Source organism: Dama dama, chromosome 8, assembly GCF_033118175.1.
Source record: "Dama dama isolate Ldn47 chromosome 8, ASM3311817v1, whole genome shotgun sequence".
NCBI classification, from domain to species: domain Eukaryota; kingdom Metazoa; phylum Chordata; class Mammalia; order Artiodactyla; family Cervidae; genus Dama; species Dama dama.
Window position 1 is genome coordinate 6,567,352 of NC_083688.1, and position 16,173 is coordinate 6,583,524.

Here is a 16,173-nt window from a genome sequence, read left to right on the forward strand (position 1 = left end):
CCAATATGTGAAGACACTTCCCAGGTTCCCACAAGAACATCTATACAAAGGCATCAATATAAAAAACCAATTGTGCCCAATTTTAATGAATCCGATGAAAAGTTGTTTTGTGAATTGGTGCTGAATTACTAAAATAATTCTCCGCTTTTTTATTTTAAAAATTTTACTTTTAATTACAGAATATTGTTAGAATAATACAGATGGAGATAGACACTAGTATAACTGTGACCAATACCAGAAGGAAAACTGCGCTACATACTTAACTTGTTCACTCACTCTCCACAACCATAGAAAACAGGCACAATGTGTTCAGGGTATGTGCAGAAGCAGCCAGAGACTTGGGAGCAGAAGGCATGCAGAAAGCTTTAGCAAAGAGAGACTGATGGATAACTTTACACAGAGTTCAACGCAGCAAATGGGCAACAACTGGCAGGAAGAGAGGAGATAGAGCTGGTCTAGCCCTCTGCCCTTTTAACTTCCCAACTGGAGTGTACATGTCTGCTGAGAAGGCTGGGGCACTCAGAAGTCAAAAGCAGCAGAAGGAACAGGTTGGGGGTAAGGCAGGAGAATAAGGAAGGAAAAGCGGGTAAAATACAGTTAGGTCATGGAGATGATATCTTCTCTGGCCATTCCGAAGCTAATGCCTCTAGCAGCTCACAGAAACAACAGGAGAATTTTGGTATTCATTAAAACCATCAGCAACACTGATATGGGAAAAAGACATGTTTGACTTTAGTCATCAAGAACATGTAAGTCATTCAACAATTAAAATAGGAATACCCACAGCTAGATTTCGTATAGAACAAAGAACATGCTCCCTGCCCAAATCTGTATTTAAATAGGAGTGGCAACATAAAGACATCTACTTGGTGGAGTATTTCACTGTTACTTCTGAGGTTGTTACTGCAAGGGATGCAGACCCACAGGGCGGTGGATCACAGGAAATCACTATAGTATCCTACCCAAGAAAGACCACTGGCTCTTTTAACACCAAGTCCCAAAGAGTTATGGCAAAAGTTTTTCAAATGTTACAACACTCACAATAAAGCACAGTATTTGGGGCAGACTCAAGAAAAAATATATTCCTTACTCTAGCCCCCATTCCTGGACATTGATTCCCTCCCACTCCCACCCCCAAATGCTTGGATATGCATCAACATTTGGGATATTTCTTAATTCCTATTTGAACTGAGATAAGGAGAATTGACATTACTGGGCTTAAATTGGGTCAATGCTGACATAAACAGGTTAAATTTGTAAGCTGAGAGAATGGAAATACATTCCTATCTAGGTTTATTAATTCCTTGTGACTAGGGCAAAGAGAAGATCAGTCTGAGACTAGGACAATCAACCTATTTGGTAATTATCTCCAAGACTAATACATATAAACAAGTGCTTGGTTCTGTACAGATCTTTCAGGAGAGTACACACAAGAGCACTAGTGTTTACATTTTTTTCATAAAGAATGAACAAAAGGACATTTCTCACGTTGGAGTTATGTCGGTTTTTCTGTCACATGATCAATATCACCCAAGAGCATGCTAATTCAGTGTGAATTCAGTTTCTGCTATTAGAAAAACAATAAGAATACACATTTCACTGTACATACACATGCCCTTATGCAAGCTAAGATAAACACTGGGATGTGGCCCTTATCAAATCCTAGAGTTAGCAGTACAGGGAGATTTGATCTTAAGGGGTAGAGGGGAAAGAACACAGAAACGACCTGATTCCTTGGGAAGGAACTCTATGCTTCCTTTCCCAGTCAATTCCACTTGCTCCTTACGCTCCACCATCACTTATGGTCCTAGCTTTCCTTGAAGATATTTTCCCTACAATATTCCCTACAGTGATCCCCAAAGAAAATTCTTAAATTCTGATCAATGGCAATAACAACAGTGGGCATCTCTTGCTAAAATCACCACTGTTGATGAGTCCTTGGTCCCCAAATCTGTGTCTCATTTTTCCTTTCAATCTGAATCTTCAGTTAGCTTTCACAAAGAGGAAAGCTTTAAAAAAAGTTAATTAGAAACAATAAGGAGAAAAGCGATGATCATTGCCTTCACCGTGCAGAATCCTGCTCTCAGGAAGATAGAAAGATACAAATGCATAAGCAACTCAAGGAGAAAGCCCTTTGAAGGGAAGATGTGTGTGCCCAGCTACTATGGTGAGTGAATAGGTGTGGCAATTCAGGCAAAGTCTCTGGTTGTTTTGTTCCAAAGCAGCTGTGACCACCCTATCACATTTCAACATTTCTCCTAGTATAGCTCTTTGGGTCAAGGATGGGAGAAATTACTTTGAAAGATTTAGTCCATTTCCAGGCCTGAGCATTTACCAGCATTTATCACCTGGTCTTCAGATTTCCAGTTATTTGTGAGGCTGACTTTGATGAAATAATTCGCTAGTACTGAGGGAATACAAATCACTATTTTGCAAGAGAGAATAATATTCCCAAAGCCATGGGTCAGAATTTCAAGTGGCTTGTCTTCTGTGATATTTTAAATGGTGACCCACAAGAAAGAAATTCAGCACAGTAAGAGAAGCTTCAGTCTTGACAGAGCTCTTTGATACAGAATACAATTGTACCTTCAAATGAATCATTCCCCATTCATAATTATAGGACTTAGTCAGTGTGCACTCTTTTATGTTTAATAAGAGCTGAGCTCCGGCTGAAACTCTTCTCACATTCTGTACATTCGTAAGGCTTTTCTCCTGTATGAACTCTTTGATGTGTGATGAGGTTGGAGCTCTGGGTGAATCCTTTTCCACACTGCACACACTCATAGGGTTTCTCTCCTGTGTGGGTTCTCTGGTGTTTAATTAGGTCTGACCTTTCACCAAAGCTTCGCCAACACTCGTTGCACTCGTAGGGCTTCTCTCCAGTGTGAATTTTCTGGTGTGTGATGAGGTGAGAGCTCCGGCTGAAGCTTTTCCCACAGGCATTACATTCATATGGCTTTTCCCCAGTGTGGGTTCTCTGGTGCTGAACCAAGTGTGAGATGCGACTGAAATTCTCCCCACATTCATTACAGTGGTACGGCTTTTCCCCTGTGTGGGCTCTGCGATGGCGCACAAGGTCAGAGTTCTGACTGAAATTCTTCCCACACTCATCACACTTGTAGGGTCTCTCCCCTGTGTGGACGCGATAGTGTTTGATGAGATCAGATCTCTCACTGAAGCCTCGCCCGCATTCATTACATTCATAAGGCTTCTCACCTGTGTGGGTCCTCTGGTGCTGAGCTAGGTGAGAGCTCCGGCTGAAGCTTTTCCCACACTCCTCACACTCGTAGGGTTTTTCCCCACTGTGGGTCCTTTGGTGCTGGATGAGGTGAGACAGCCGGCAGAAACTCTTCCCACACTCATTACACTTGTGAGGCTTTTCTCCAGTGTGGATTGTCTGATGCTGAATGAGGTGAGAGCTTCTTCCAAAACTTTTCCCACATTCATTACAGTCATAGGGCCTCTCCCCAGTGTGTGTTCTTTGATGTTGAATAAGGTGGGAACTCCGACTGAAGCCCTTCCCGCATTCATAACACTTATAGGGTCTGTCACCCGTGTGGGTTTTCTGATGCCGATTAAGATCTGAGATCTGACTAAAGGCCTTTCCACAATGAGAACATATATGATATCGGATGCTTGTGTGGACTTCTTTGTGGACAAGCAGATCTGTGACTTGCTGGAGAGGATAGCTTACCCACTCTTCTGCCGTTAAATCTCCCCATTGTCTTTCTGATCTATCCCTGTTGTCAAAGGCCTCTTCACTTTCAGGATTTTCCTCAGTATTACCAACAGGTCTTTCAGATGCAGTCTCAAATTCCACATCTTCACTAATCTCTTGCTTTGGATTCACCTCGTTTTCACTCCTGATTTCAAAATCTGTAATCAAGGGTAAAGAATACTATTGGTAAACACACACAAAAATGATCTACTGTGTGCTGGGCACTGTGCTAAGTTCTTTATGTGAATTACCTCAACCACCCTGAGCACCAGACATCATGATGATTTCCACTTTATGAATGAGAAATCCAAGATCCACAGAAATGGTTCACAAAAGGTTAAACAGTAGTAAATGGTAAAGCTAAGATACAAATCCAGGTGTCTTGATAAAAGTTAATGCTTTCAATCACTACAGTTAATGGTTCTTTATTCAAATTATATACGTTCCTGGTGTTTCAAAAGAAGAAAACCAGAAATAGAAAATATAAAAGACTCTAGGAACTTCCCTGGTGGTCCAGTGGCTAAGACTTCAAGCTCCTAATGCAGGGGGCCAGGGTTTGATCCCTGGTCAGGGAACTAGATCCCACATGCTGCAACTAAAACTGTGTGCCACAACTAAGACCCAGCACAGCCAAATAAATAAGTATATATATATAAAAGAAAATATAAGACTCTAAATTAGAACTTCTAAAAGCAAAGAGCCTAGATATTTTGTATGTGAATGCATGTGTGTGTATATGGTATGTTCTTGTCAAGTCTTCATCATTAGCATTATTTAATATCCACTAAGCACCTACTAGGGGGAAAAAATGGACTTACTGGGTTAGCATGGAGAAAAACAGATTTTTATCAATCTATATCAAGTCTCACTTGACAGGAAAAATGACTGCCAAATGTTACTTGCTACTTTTCAGTGGCTTTTTTTTTTTTTGGTACTTTTTTTTTTTTTCTGCCTCACCATGCAGCTTTTGGGATCTTAGTTCCCAGACTGGAATTGAACCCACACCCTCTGCATTGGAAGAGCAGAGTCTTAAGCACTGGACTGCAAGGGATGTCCTCCTCACTGGCCTTTTAATGCAAACAGAAGTGAGACAGTTGGAGAAGGCAAAAAAGATGCCTGGTTCAGAATGCTTTTGGCATTGACTAGGTAAAGACTTTAAAAGAAAATCAAAATACACAAAGTCACTGTGTATAAGAAACTTTCTACCAGTCATGTCTTTTCCAAGTTGTGTCTCTTGGTACACTTTTTATAAAGAGGTTACTAGGTATTCTGGGGGAAAAAGGTCCATGGACAAATTAGTTTGGTAAATGGTGCATACAACATCCTCTTCCTAGAAATTTAAAATGCCCTGATACCAGATTATAGGTTCTGAGGAGTCTGAAGGTAAAAAAAAGTCTTGTAAACATTATTTAACCCATTCCCAAACTTATTTGGGCAAGAAACTTTTTTTTTTTTTTTGGTGCTTCCATGTTTCCATCTTTCCAACAAGCATTCCTTGGGCTGGACCACTGACGTATAAATTCACATTTCTTTAAGATTCTCACTTCTTGTTTTTGTTGGATTAAGTGGAATACTTGGGTTCCTGACTACAACAGATCTGGGTAGACAGAGTCATTTCTAGTTGCATTTCTAAAGGAAGGATCCAAGAAAGTTGAGACATCAGAGAGAGTCCAGGTTAAATAGGAAACCCTTCAGAGTTGCCATTTCTTTGTTAAAAGCTATAGGGATAAAGCTTTCAGAAAAAGAAATAATCCTAATGAATGGCAGATAACATAGTGAACCATACATGGTTGCTAACTTCTGTCAAGTCCTAACAGGAGACAAAGTGAGTCAAAAGACTGTTCAGCTCAAGAACAGTTTATTCTATTGCACCCAGACAAAAGGGTATCTCACAGAAAAGACAGGTTTGCAGGCCATTAAGAAAAATTAGCTTCCCTCTTTAATAGAATTTGTGATCTCATTTAGTTCAGGATTCTCCTGGAACAGCATCTGACACACTCAAAATCTATGATCAACTCTGAAACATCTCTAGACAAGTACCTACTGTGGATAAATAAAGGACCCAAGGCAAAGCTAGGGCTCTGAAGCCAAAACAAACACAAAAAGGTGGCTTTTGCCCTCCTGTCAACCTTGGTCAGCACCCCTTCATCTTCTAGTAAAAGCACCATTTACAGGGGCATTTATAACCTGGCAAGTACCATTATGTCAGACCTGTTTGGTCAGTGATCTGTACAAACAGGCTGGAGAATGGCAAATGATTCAGGGCACAAGAAATCTGAGTGTTTCTAAAATGCACAGAAACAATCTTTCATCCTAGACGATATGACCTTGATATTCCCTCAGTCAAAGATCTGCCTGAGGACTCAGCCCACGCCAAAATCCACTTAGGTGCTTTAAAAATCAAGTAACTAGGTTGTGTTGAAAGAGCTAAGGCATTTTTGATAGTCTCAAAAAACGTGGGGTGGAGAAAGAGAATTCTTACCTAATGAGACAACATTTCCATAATTCTCCTGCATAACATCCCTGTAAATGTCCCTTTGTGTAGGGTCCAGAGGTCTCCATTCTTCCCGGGTGAGGTACATGGCCATATCTTCAAATGTCACAGGTGCCTGAAATCACACATTGCTTCCTCAATACTTGGTATCTAGGAAGTTAGTAACAATTTTTCTTCTTGAAACGAGAGACATGGCTAGAATTGTTGAGAAGGCAAAAGGCATTAGGTCTGATATGTAGAATCCAAAGGAGAAATAAGTAAGCAACAAAGAGATGTGGTTCAGGAGACAGCAATTTATGAGCAGACTGCTTTGGTCCCATGGCCGGATACCCCTGCCCTCCTGTTAACAGTACTCTTCTCAGAACACATCGAACATCTGCATCATTCCATACCTTTACCTACAACGTTCCTCTTTTCTTGGAGTATCTTCCTCGGACTAGTGAAATCCTACTATTCCTTAAAACCCTGTTCCAGCACCATCTGTTCCTCAGTGCCCTCCCCGCCCCCCCACTCCCCGCCGCCCATTCCGCGCTCTGCTCCACTCCTCCTTCCCACACCTCAGAGAGAATACTCCCACTTCTTGGTTCCCACAGCACCTTGCTCCTACAGAAAATAGTGCTTTTATCACGCTAGTTTCATGGCTAACCGGATGCATCTGTCTTCCTACAGACTGTGAGCAGACAGGGAGGGCACGTTCCATCCATCTTTGTCTCCCTAGTATTGAAAGGCAAACAGCAGGTGTTCAATAAATGCTTGTTTGTGGCTATACTGTCCTGATACTGGATCTCTGGAGGCAGAATGGCAAAGCAAGCGAATTACTAATCCGAGGGAATTTTCCATAGGGATTTGCAAAGCAAAGAAACGCGGGCACGAGGTGGTTAAGCACAGGCAGGGTCCGAGAAGCCACCCCCGGCTTACCTGGGACCCAGCCATGAGCAGGGTGGCTGCCATCTCGGGCTCAAGGATTCGCCTCCCAGGAGAGACAGCAGGAAAAGCAGCTAGCAGACAGCGCTAAAGGAGGCGAAAAGCAGGGCGTGAGGCACAGAAACAGGCCCTGCCCACTCCCCGGGGCTGGAGTTCTGGCCGCCCAGGCGGGTGGGGAGGGCCCTGAACCCGGGCCGGGTCACTCTCCTCCCTGACCCTCGAGCGCGACCCGCCCTCTGTGTCTCCGCCACCAAGGGGTGGAGGCTGCCAGAATTTAATAAGACAACCCCCTGGCTCGGTCCCTCCCGGACCCGGGGGTCAAGCCGATGCTCTCTCAGGGAGGAGGCTCTCAGCCCAACCCACAGAACGCCTCTGCTCCTCCATGGCGAGGCTGGGCCCTTTCCGGCAGCTGCCTCGGCCAATCAGCGAGCGAAGCTCCAAAAGCACTCTGCCAATTAGATTCCGAGTATTAAGCCCGCCTCCCGTAGCCCGGCAGAGCCCCTTTAGCGCGCCTGCGCCCGACCCCGTGGCCTGTCGGGAGTTGGAGTTCCACTCTGTCGTACAAAGGCCAGTCAAGAGGCCAAAAGCCACGGAGGGAAAGAACAAAAGGGTGAAGAAAAAAAGCGCGTCCTCCTAGCCAGGGCGGAGTATCTTTCACTTTCTTCTCTTGGAGAGAGCAGCCGGATTAAGCCAGAGAGGTTGCCCTGCTTCTCGTCACACCCCTAGAAGTTTATCTTGAGTCGAGCTTAAGTTAAGCTTAACTGCGACATTGAGCCTAATATAGGTGCTGGCCTGTGTTGGGTTCCTCTGGGATTAGCTCTCATCTGACGACCCAGACTTGAGAGGAAAGCAGCAGCCGCCCACTCCCCAGGGGAGACTCGGCGGCCGCGCTGGAACTTTGAGCTCCACCCACGCACTACATCTCCCAGCAGCCACCGCGGCATTCTCACACTGCTGCGCAGACTACAACTCCCAGGAGGCACCGCGCAGCCCGTCCGCAGGAGAGTGAGGTCCGCGGCAGGGCCCGGCTGGGTCCCGGCTCCATCGCTGTTAACCCTGTAGGGATATCCAACCGCGTCTTTCTAAAACAGGCTCCCCTTGAGCGGCCGGCTGATTTGCGCCTAGCGGAGGGGAAGCAAAAGCCGGAGCGAAGTCAGAAGCGAGGGTGGGTTATAGGGCGCGTAAGGTGGAGCGAGCCGGGCCCGGGGGTTCGGAAAGCCTGTCCTTATTATCCCCGAGGGCTTGCCTGCTAAAAGAGTTCCTGGCGGCCTCCCGCGTCGATGGGATCGTGGGCCTCTAACGGCTTAAGCCCAACGGGCTCTCAGGATGTTACCAGCCCTTGACCGACTTAAGGCAGGAAGCCGAAAACCCGAATTGGGAACCACCAGACTCACCTCCTGGCCCGCAAAAGATGCGTTAGGTCTCCGGCTTCAAAAGATCCAAGAGGCCTCAAAACAGATTTCAAATCCGCAGGCAGAGTTCTCTTGAGACTGCGGACGTTTGGAAAGATTCTAGGGATCACCGGCAGACCCTGGATATCTTAGACCTGCAGGTAGATCTCGAATCCGTAGACATGCAGGCAAAGCCCAGAGATGGTAGGCGGTTCCCAAAGACTCACAGAATTCCCGAAACATCAGACTCTGAGGCAGCTCAGAGAAACCACAGGCTCCTAGGCAGATCTCTGAGACCACAGCAACTAGCCAAGAAATATCACCAGCAGCTAAGCTGCATTCAACTGGAGCTCTTCCGAACGGAAGGACTTGCAGCCTTCCCTTTCCCCAGCCAGGATGAGAAAATGAGACAATGGAAGCGGAGCACTAGGGAGAGCAGGCATTCTGCGCGAAGGAGAGCTCCGAGCTCGCTGTAGCCTTGGAGAGGGAAGTGATGGAAAAAGAATATAGCAGCTTATTAGGGACTCCCACCCTCTTCAAGTTATAAATATCCCCAGAACCTTGGCCATGTGCCCAGAAGCCTGTTGTCTCTAACTGTACAGGAGACTTCTCTGCCTGGGCTGGGAAAGGGGCTTTTCTTTTGTTTTGCAGATATGTCCACCCACCAAGTGACTTGAATTTTTTTCATCAAACGTGACTCTAGGCTACGCTTTTATTAGTGAGTGTCCTGTTCCCAGTGCCCAGTTATTTATGGTTAATTACTCAAGTGTTTAGAAAGAACTCAGGACCCTACCCAGCCAGGAGGCAGACTCCCCCACTCCCCACTGCCAACTGTGAGGTAAGAAATTTTTTAGATACCACAGAATTGTACCATCCCTCCCCCATCTAAAATTAATATGGGAACCACACACACAAAAACATAGAATCGTAGAGGATCCCCAAGAGGTGGTGTCCTGAGTGGGGGAAGTGTGTGGGCATCAAGGTCAGACAGACCTAGGTTGGAATCCAGGCTGTGTATCTCTTTGGAAAGTCATTTAATCGCTCCAGGCCCGCTTCCCTTTCTGGTGAAATAGGGTAATCCATACCTAAGGTGGTGGTGAGCAGTAAGATGATTTAAAGCACTCCATACAGAGAGAGCACTCAGATGATCATTGATATTACTATTAATCCTGCCTTTGGTGGCAGGAGAGACTTTCAGAAAGCCTGTGGATATTTTCACTGGCTCAGAACATCTGAGAAGTCGGAGTGGCTGGATAGCTGTGGAGATCTGCTGGTGACCTTATTATCCAGAGTGTTTCTGCTGAAAATCCAGAGGGAGCTGGCAGTTGAGTCAGTTTGTTGAGTTCAAGAGAACTGGCGTATTGAGCCAAGTAGAGCAGAAGTATTTGGGGCTACCAAAAACTCAGCAAGGTGAGGCCTCACGCTCCCAGAGAAAGCTCTGGGACAAGGAAGAGAGAGATCAGCTCAGAGTTTGCAGGTTTCTAACTGGGCCGAAGGTGAGGTGAGTGCCTGAGCCCCTCGGCTCAGTGGGGCTCCCTTTTCATCCCTTCTCTGACAGATTGCTTTGTAAACTTTCTTAGGCCTTTTCTTTCCCCTTGTTCCAGAGCTTTAAGTCCTTCTTTGTCCTCTTGCCCGCCGTTCCTTTTATTCCTCAGGCCTGCCTCGGGGCAGGACGACTCTCCAAGCCCAGCTTGGCTGCTTGCCTCCTCCTATGAGTAAGTGCTTTTCTCTTTTCACCTGGGACCCTCTGAGGGTTGAGAAGAAGGGGGGCTGAGAGTGGATGGAAAGCAAGAGTGCATTTGGTGCCCCTGGAGGGGTGGGCAGTGGGGAGGAGGGGGAGGAAAGACTCTGGGTGAGGGGTTTCCTGTTGCAGCCTTCAGCTGGACTCTGAGGGTTGGGGTCACTGGAGAAGGAGGTGGCTTCCTGCCCCATTGTTCAGGACTTCATTGTTTTTCATGAATACGTACTGTGGGTGGGTTTTCAGTAACAACTTGGAAAGCTGTGTTTGTTCCCATTTTTTCAGCATACAATCAGCGCCTACTGTGTGCAGAGGCAGCAGCACAGCCTGCCACTGGAGAAGGGGGCCAGGAGAACAGTTTCATTACAGTCTCCAATTTAGGCTTTTGACAGTGTCTCCAAATGGGGTTTTACATTATGTCACATCCACTGACCAATTTGATCAAAGAGCCTCCTTGCATATCCTGAAGCTTGTTTCTTATTAACAGACTGCTATGCCTACTGAGCACTATAAATTATTATATCTTAATAAGTCTTTAGTATATATAGTATAATGTATAAATACAATATGTATTTATACAAATGTAAATAATATAAAAGTATATTTTTACACTTTAATAAATTATATATATTTATTAATATATCTTAATCCTATAATTATCCTGTGAGCAGCACAATTATAATTTTTTGTATCTGGAAGCATTCATTTGCAAGACATTGAAAAAGATGCCTCAATATTTGTGATCTTGTTATCTCTTCATTTTGAAATATACCAGGAACATGAAAAAAATAAAAATCAGTGATCCAAAATCCTCTTTACCCCTGCTGGGAGCAGAGATGAAGCCTCATCTTAGCACAAGGAGCTGGGAGCGTGGGGGACACATTGAGTTACAGACAGTCACTGCAGCCCAGACGCGAGAGCACTCCGACGCGAACTAGTCTGCTCCAAAGAGGGGCGGACTCACAGCTTGGGGAGGTGGGTAGGGGAGGAGTCTTCACAGAGGAGGCGACGGCGGAGCTGGCTCGCAAAGACGGTAGGAGTCTTGGAGGTGGAGAACGAGGGGAGGGAAAGCATTCCAGGCTTCCAGAACAGCATGTGCGCAGCCACGGAGGCGTGAAAGGACAGAGAGTGTTTCAGAATGGTCAGGATTGGGTCTGGTTGGAGGGAAGGACGTGGGGGTGGAGTGGCAGGGGAGGAAGCAGAGCAAGCACAGTCCCTGATGTCCCTTCGCCCGCCCGCCCGCCTGCCTCTGGCCCTGGCTGTGTGGCTCAGCGATGCTGGTGACAAGGTGCAGATGGGGTTGGGGGTGGCCTGGGGTGAGAAGAGCAGATTGACTCTGCAGGAGGAGGGGTGGGGGGGGGGGACTGGGAAGCTCTTTCTGACCTCATGCGTTTCAGCTGGTTTTCTCCTGAGTGTCAACACTGAAAAAATGTAAACAATTGCATTAAAAATGTGCCACAGGTTTATCTCGTATTGTTTAATCTATTGACAGGCATCAGGCCTGATCTGTCCTATATCAGCTCTGCGCTGGGAGATAGAACACTGCCCCTCAGTGATTGCAAGGCTGCCGTGAGGATTACATCTGAGAATGGCTGCAAAACGCAGGGGCCCAGAGGAGGGCCCTGGCACATACTGACCACGATGGTCATGGGGCAGGTAAACGCATCATAGATGCTGTCGGAGGTGACACCGTACTTCAGAGTGACTCCGAGTGTGCATGGGGCCCCGAGTTCAAGTCCAGATTCTGTCTCCCTGAAGCAGATTACTCTCTGAACCTTGGATTTCTCGGTCTGTAAAACCAGTATAATAATACAATACATAGAAACATAAAGTAGAATAGGGCTTGCCAGGGACTAGGGAAGGAGGAAATGGGGAATTGTTTAATAGGTATAGAAGTTTAGTTTTGTAAAACGAAAAGTTTTGGAGATTGGCTGCACAATAGTGTGAATGTTCTTTATTACTGGACTGTATGTACATTTAAAAATGGTTAAGATGGCTAATTTATTATGTATATTTCCCCACAATTTGTTTTGTTTTTACGCACAACTTCATTTAAGACCCACCAGTTCTCAACCCACATGTTAAAAAAAAAATATAATAATAGTAACCTAGTTCAGCGGGTCTGAGGGTTAGTTGAGACAATATAAAGTACCGCCCCCACCCCCACCCCCGCCTCATACTCACACCAATAGCTAATACTAACTGGGTGCTTTGTGTCAGGTGTGATTCTGATGAATCCTCACAACAACCCTATGAGTTCAGTGTTATTATTTCCATCATTTTACAAATAAAGGATGAAGGCATGTTGTTTACATAATGTGTCCAAGATACTCAGCTAGTAAATGCTCAATAATTAATAGATAATACTGACACTGTCATACAGAGAAATGATCTTTGTCATGGTAGAATGCGGTGTAAAAATTATTAGCATTTCATAGTACTGTAGAAGTTCTGAGGAACCATATCTTTCAGCCAGGGGATCAGAGAAGACTCCATAGAAGACATGAGCCTTGAAGAAAATGTAAGATTTGGACTGGGATGGGGGTGGGGTCAAAATAGGCAGCCATAGTTGGGAAGGTCCATCAGGTTTGCAAGAACAGGACAAATACCTCCCTTAGGCTGGCTGTAGCATAAGAGGCAGCAAGGGTGGAAGATAAACCACTAAAGATAGGCAGGAGGAGAGGAGCTTTTAAAGTCAGACCAAGGACAGCTGGTGAAAATCCACTGAAAATGAGGGACTGATGCTTAGAGCCATGCATGGCTCATGCAGGTAAGGTAGGGGGTGGTTTTGGGTTTGTTTTTTTTTTTTTGGCCATACCTCACAGCCTGTGGGATCTTAGTTCCCTCTCCAGGGATTGAACCTGTGCCCCCTGTATTGAAAGCTCGGAATCTTAACCTCTGGACTGCCAGGGAAGTCCAGGTGGAGAGTATTTTGAGTTGGGAGTGTTTTGAGTTGAGTATGAGGCCTTTGCATCAATCCCCGCCGCCCCCCCCCCCCCCCCAAAAAAAAACACCTGAGAGAAAATGTTGATGGTGGCAGTGGAGAGAAGGAATGGGTAAGGGAGACTCTAGAACTGATAACTGATAAGATGAAGAGGGCAAGGGGTTAAACCACGTGTTCCTGACAACAGTGAATGCAGAGCCCACGTGGTAAGGAGCACAGCTTGACCAGTGTGGCTGGAGCACAAAGGAGAGGCCGAGGCCAGCACTGCAGGACGTTGTGGGCTCTGCCACAAGCAGTGGGAACACATGGAGGGCTCTAGACGGGGATGAGGGAGTGGGGGGCTGCAACAGGATCAGATCTGCAGTTTCAAAAAGCCTATTCTGGTCACTGCAGTGGACGGCATGCCTTGGAGGGGGTCCCGAGTGGATACAGGAAGCTTGGGAAGGTCCTGATGCCTGCTGACTGACAGTCTGAGGCCTATTCATGCTTTTCTGTGTCCTCTTGTGAACGTAGATGTGAACTGTATAGATATGGGAACTGGAGACGACTTGTTCTTCTGCTGTTTACTCTGACTCATCTCCTTTGTAAACAGTAAGGTTATTGAGGGTGGAGATTCAGTTTTGTGTTTTTTCCTTTGCTGTAAATCCCTGACACCAGAAGCACAATGGATATTCAGATGGAAAGGGAGTACTGAAGCTCACCCAGGCTGCCATCTTTAAATAGCCCCAAAGTAACATTTATTGACATTATTGTATTAATAGTGGTTGATATTTTGTTCTGCATTTTTTTGTTGTTGTTTAATCCATTTTGGGCCACCTGAGCCACCTAGGAAACCCTCTGCTTTTGATTTCTAGACATTTGGAAGGAGGCTGAGATATTGCAGAGAAAAGTCTAGATATCTCAACCATGACTACCCAAAGTGTGGTCTGTGGATCAGCAGCATTGGAATCACCTGGGAGCTTATTGGAAATGAAAAAAATCTCAGGCCCCACCCCAGACCCACTGAATCAGAATCTGCATTTTAACATGATCCTCAGGGGATTCCTACCCATATTACAGTTTAAGAAGTACCTGGGTATCTAAAGCAACGTCCCTCTGCCTTTTTGCGGGTGACACTCATACCTCAGGCATGTATGACATCCCCCCATCCCATCTGGTGTGGAAGTCTGTGCCTGTGGGTTTCTTTCCCTGCCAGGCTGAGGGTTCCTGGAAGGTGGGGGCAGAGCACTGTGTCTGGCCCTGCATCTCTCATAGCCTTGAGCACAATGACAGGAAGCACAAGACCAGAGTTTCAGTCTTGGATCTGATATTTATGAGCTTTGGGTTTTATAGCTTCCATGAGTGAATTTTCCGTCTTCCCAAAGGACCCATCCCAAATCTGACTGCTGAAAAGCTGGAGATGGTGGCAGGTTTCTGCACACGGTTTATTTACAGGCTTCATCTATCGGAAGAGGCAGTTGGATAGAAAGAGGAAAGTGATAAATTCCAGAGTGGATGATGCCAGGGCACATAAGAAACGTGGGCTGAAGTTACCCCAAAAGCTGCCCTAAGAGAGAACCCCAAGGCAGATGGAAATGCTCTGAAGCAGGCATAGGACCACTCCCATTTTTAACGAATAAGTAAATGACTCAGGCTAAGGGACTCGCCGAAGCTCCCAGGAGTTCACAAGCTCCTGCGTGTTCAGTCGTTAAGTCGTGTCCTACTTTTTTCGACCCCAGGGACTGTAGCCCGCCAGGCTACAGTCTGGCGGATTCTCCAGGCAAGAATGCTGGAGTGGACTGCCATTTCCTTCTCCAGGGGGTCTTCCTGACCCAGGGATCGAACCCGCGTCTCCTGCATTGGCAGGTGGATTCTTTACCACCGAGCCACCAGGATAGCCTCTTTTTGTTTCACAAGCTCTTACGAGTTAGTTATTTCAGGAAACAAGTGTCCAGGAGGCTCAGCCTAGGGCTGCTGGAAGGCCAGGGACAGTCAGAGAGTGAGACTCAGGACAGATGCACCAGACCTGCTCCCAGGGCTTTTTCAGAAGGTTCTAGCTTTGCCTAAAGTTTCCTATTGGCTTAAAAAGCAAGCCAACTTCATCGTGGGAGAAGCACAACAGGGGCCTTGTGCCCTGCAGACTTCCTCTGTAGTCAGGCCACAACAGAGCTGTGAGGAACGCGTTGCCTGGGCCCGGACGGGTCCCAAGGCTCAGGATCTCCCGGGGACCGCCAAACTCAGGCACCACTTCTTCACTCAGAAACCCTGGGCTCAAGATGATGTGTGGCCTGTCTGGAGTCCTGAGAGCCCTGCCCCCAGATCAGCTAGAACAGGGAAGAGCAGAGAGTTTGAGAAGAGATGATGGGCGGGGAAGAGATCTTCCTACATGGCGTGGAAGTCACGTCTGCCTTAGCCAAATGTGACGCCGTGTGCCAACTGTTCTGCACGTGTGACTCACAGTGGAGTGGGTAAGATCTGAGTCAGTCTGGTATTTTTCAACTCAGAAAAGGCTGAGAGGTTCAGATGTGAGGGAAGGGACTCAAAGCGAAGGTCTGCCAGCTACTATCAAATATACTGCACCTTAGCTCTGGGGCTCTGAAATCTTGAGTTTCTGCAAGAGGCCTGTCCACATGGTCTTAGAATCACACCCCAATTAGCCTCCCCATTAGTCAATGCCTATCCGTGTGCTGCTGCTTTGCTGGGCTCAGTCGTGTCCGACCCTTTGTGACCCCATGGACTGAATCCCACCAGGCTCCTCTATCCGTGGAGTTTTCCAGGCAAGAATACTGGAGTGGGTTGCCATTTCCTCCTCCAGCGGATCTTCCTGACCCAGGGATTGAACCCGAGTCTCCTGCAACTCCTGCATCAAAAGGGGGATTCTTTACCTACTGAGCCACCTGGGAAGCCCATCCCTATTGATAAATGATTATTAATTTGCAAAAGACCTCTCCCTCTGATCCCTAATGCCCCATTCAGAGTTCAGCA

The 16,173-nt window shown here is 46.4% G+C and overlaps 1 protein-coding gene across 5 annotated transcripts; it reads right to left on the reverse strand.

Annotated features, from left to right (window-relative positions):
* Positions 1-120: 120 nt before the first annotated feature.
* ZNF436 (zinc finger protein 436) lies at positions 121-8,663 on the reverse strand. 5 transcript variants are annotated; one of them, XM_061148168.1, is made up of 4 exons: positions 7,500-7,543; positions 7,131-7,223; positions 6,201-6,327; positions 121-3,876 (listed from the first exon to the last, which is right to left on the reverse strand). In XM_061148168.1, exons 1-4 carry the CDS (start codon positions 7,518-7,520, stop codon positions 2,624-2,626), a joined length of 1,494 nt encoding a protein of 497 aa, XP_061004151.1. In that variant the 5' UTR covers positions 7,521-7,543; the 3' UTR covers positions 121-2,623. The 5 variants fall into 5 exon arrangements, with proteins under 5 accessions (XP_061004151.1, XP_061004147.1, XP_061004148.1 ...); XM_061148164.1 differs by lacking the exon at positions 7,500-7,543 and adding an exon at positions 8,531-8,661 and having other exon boundaries at positions 122-3,876; XM_061148165.1 differs by lacking the exons at positions 7,131-7,223; positions 7,500-7,543 and adding an exon at positions 8,531-8,663 and having other exon boundaries at positions 122-3,876.
* Between the last annotated feature and the right edge of the window lie 7,510 nt (positions 8,664-16,173).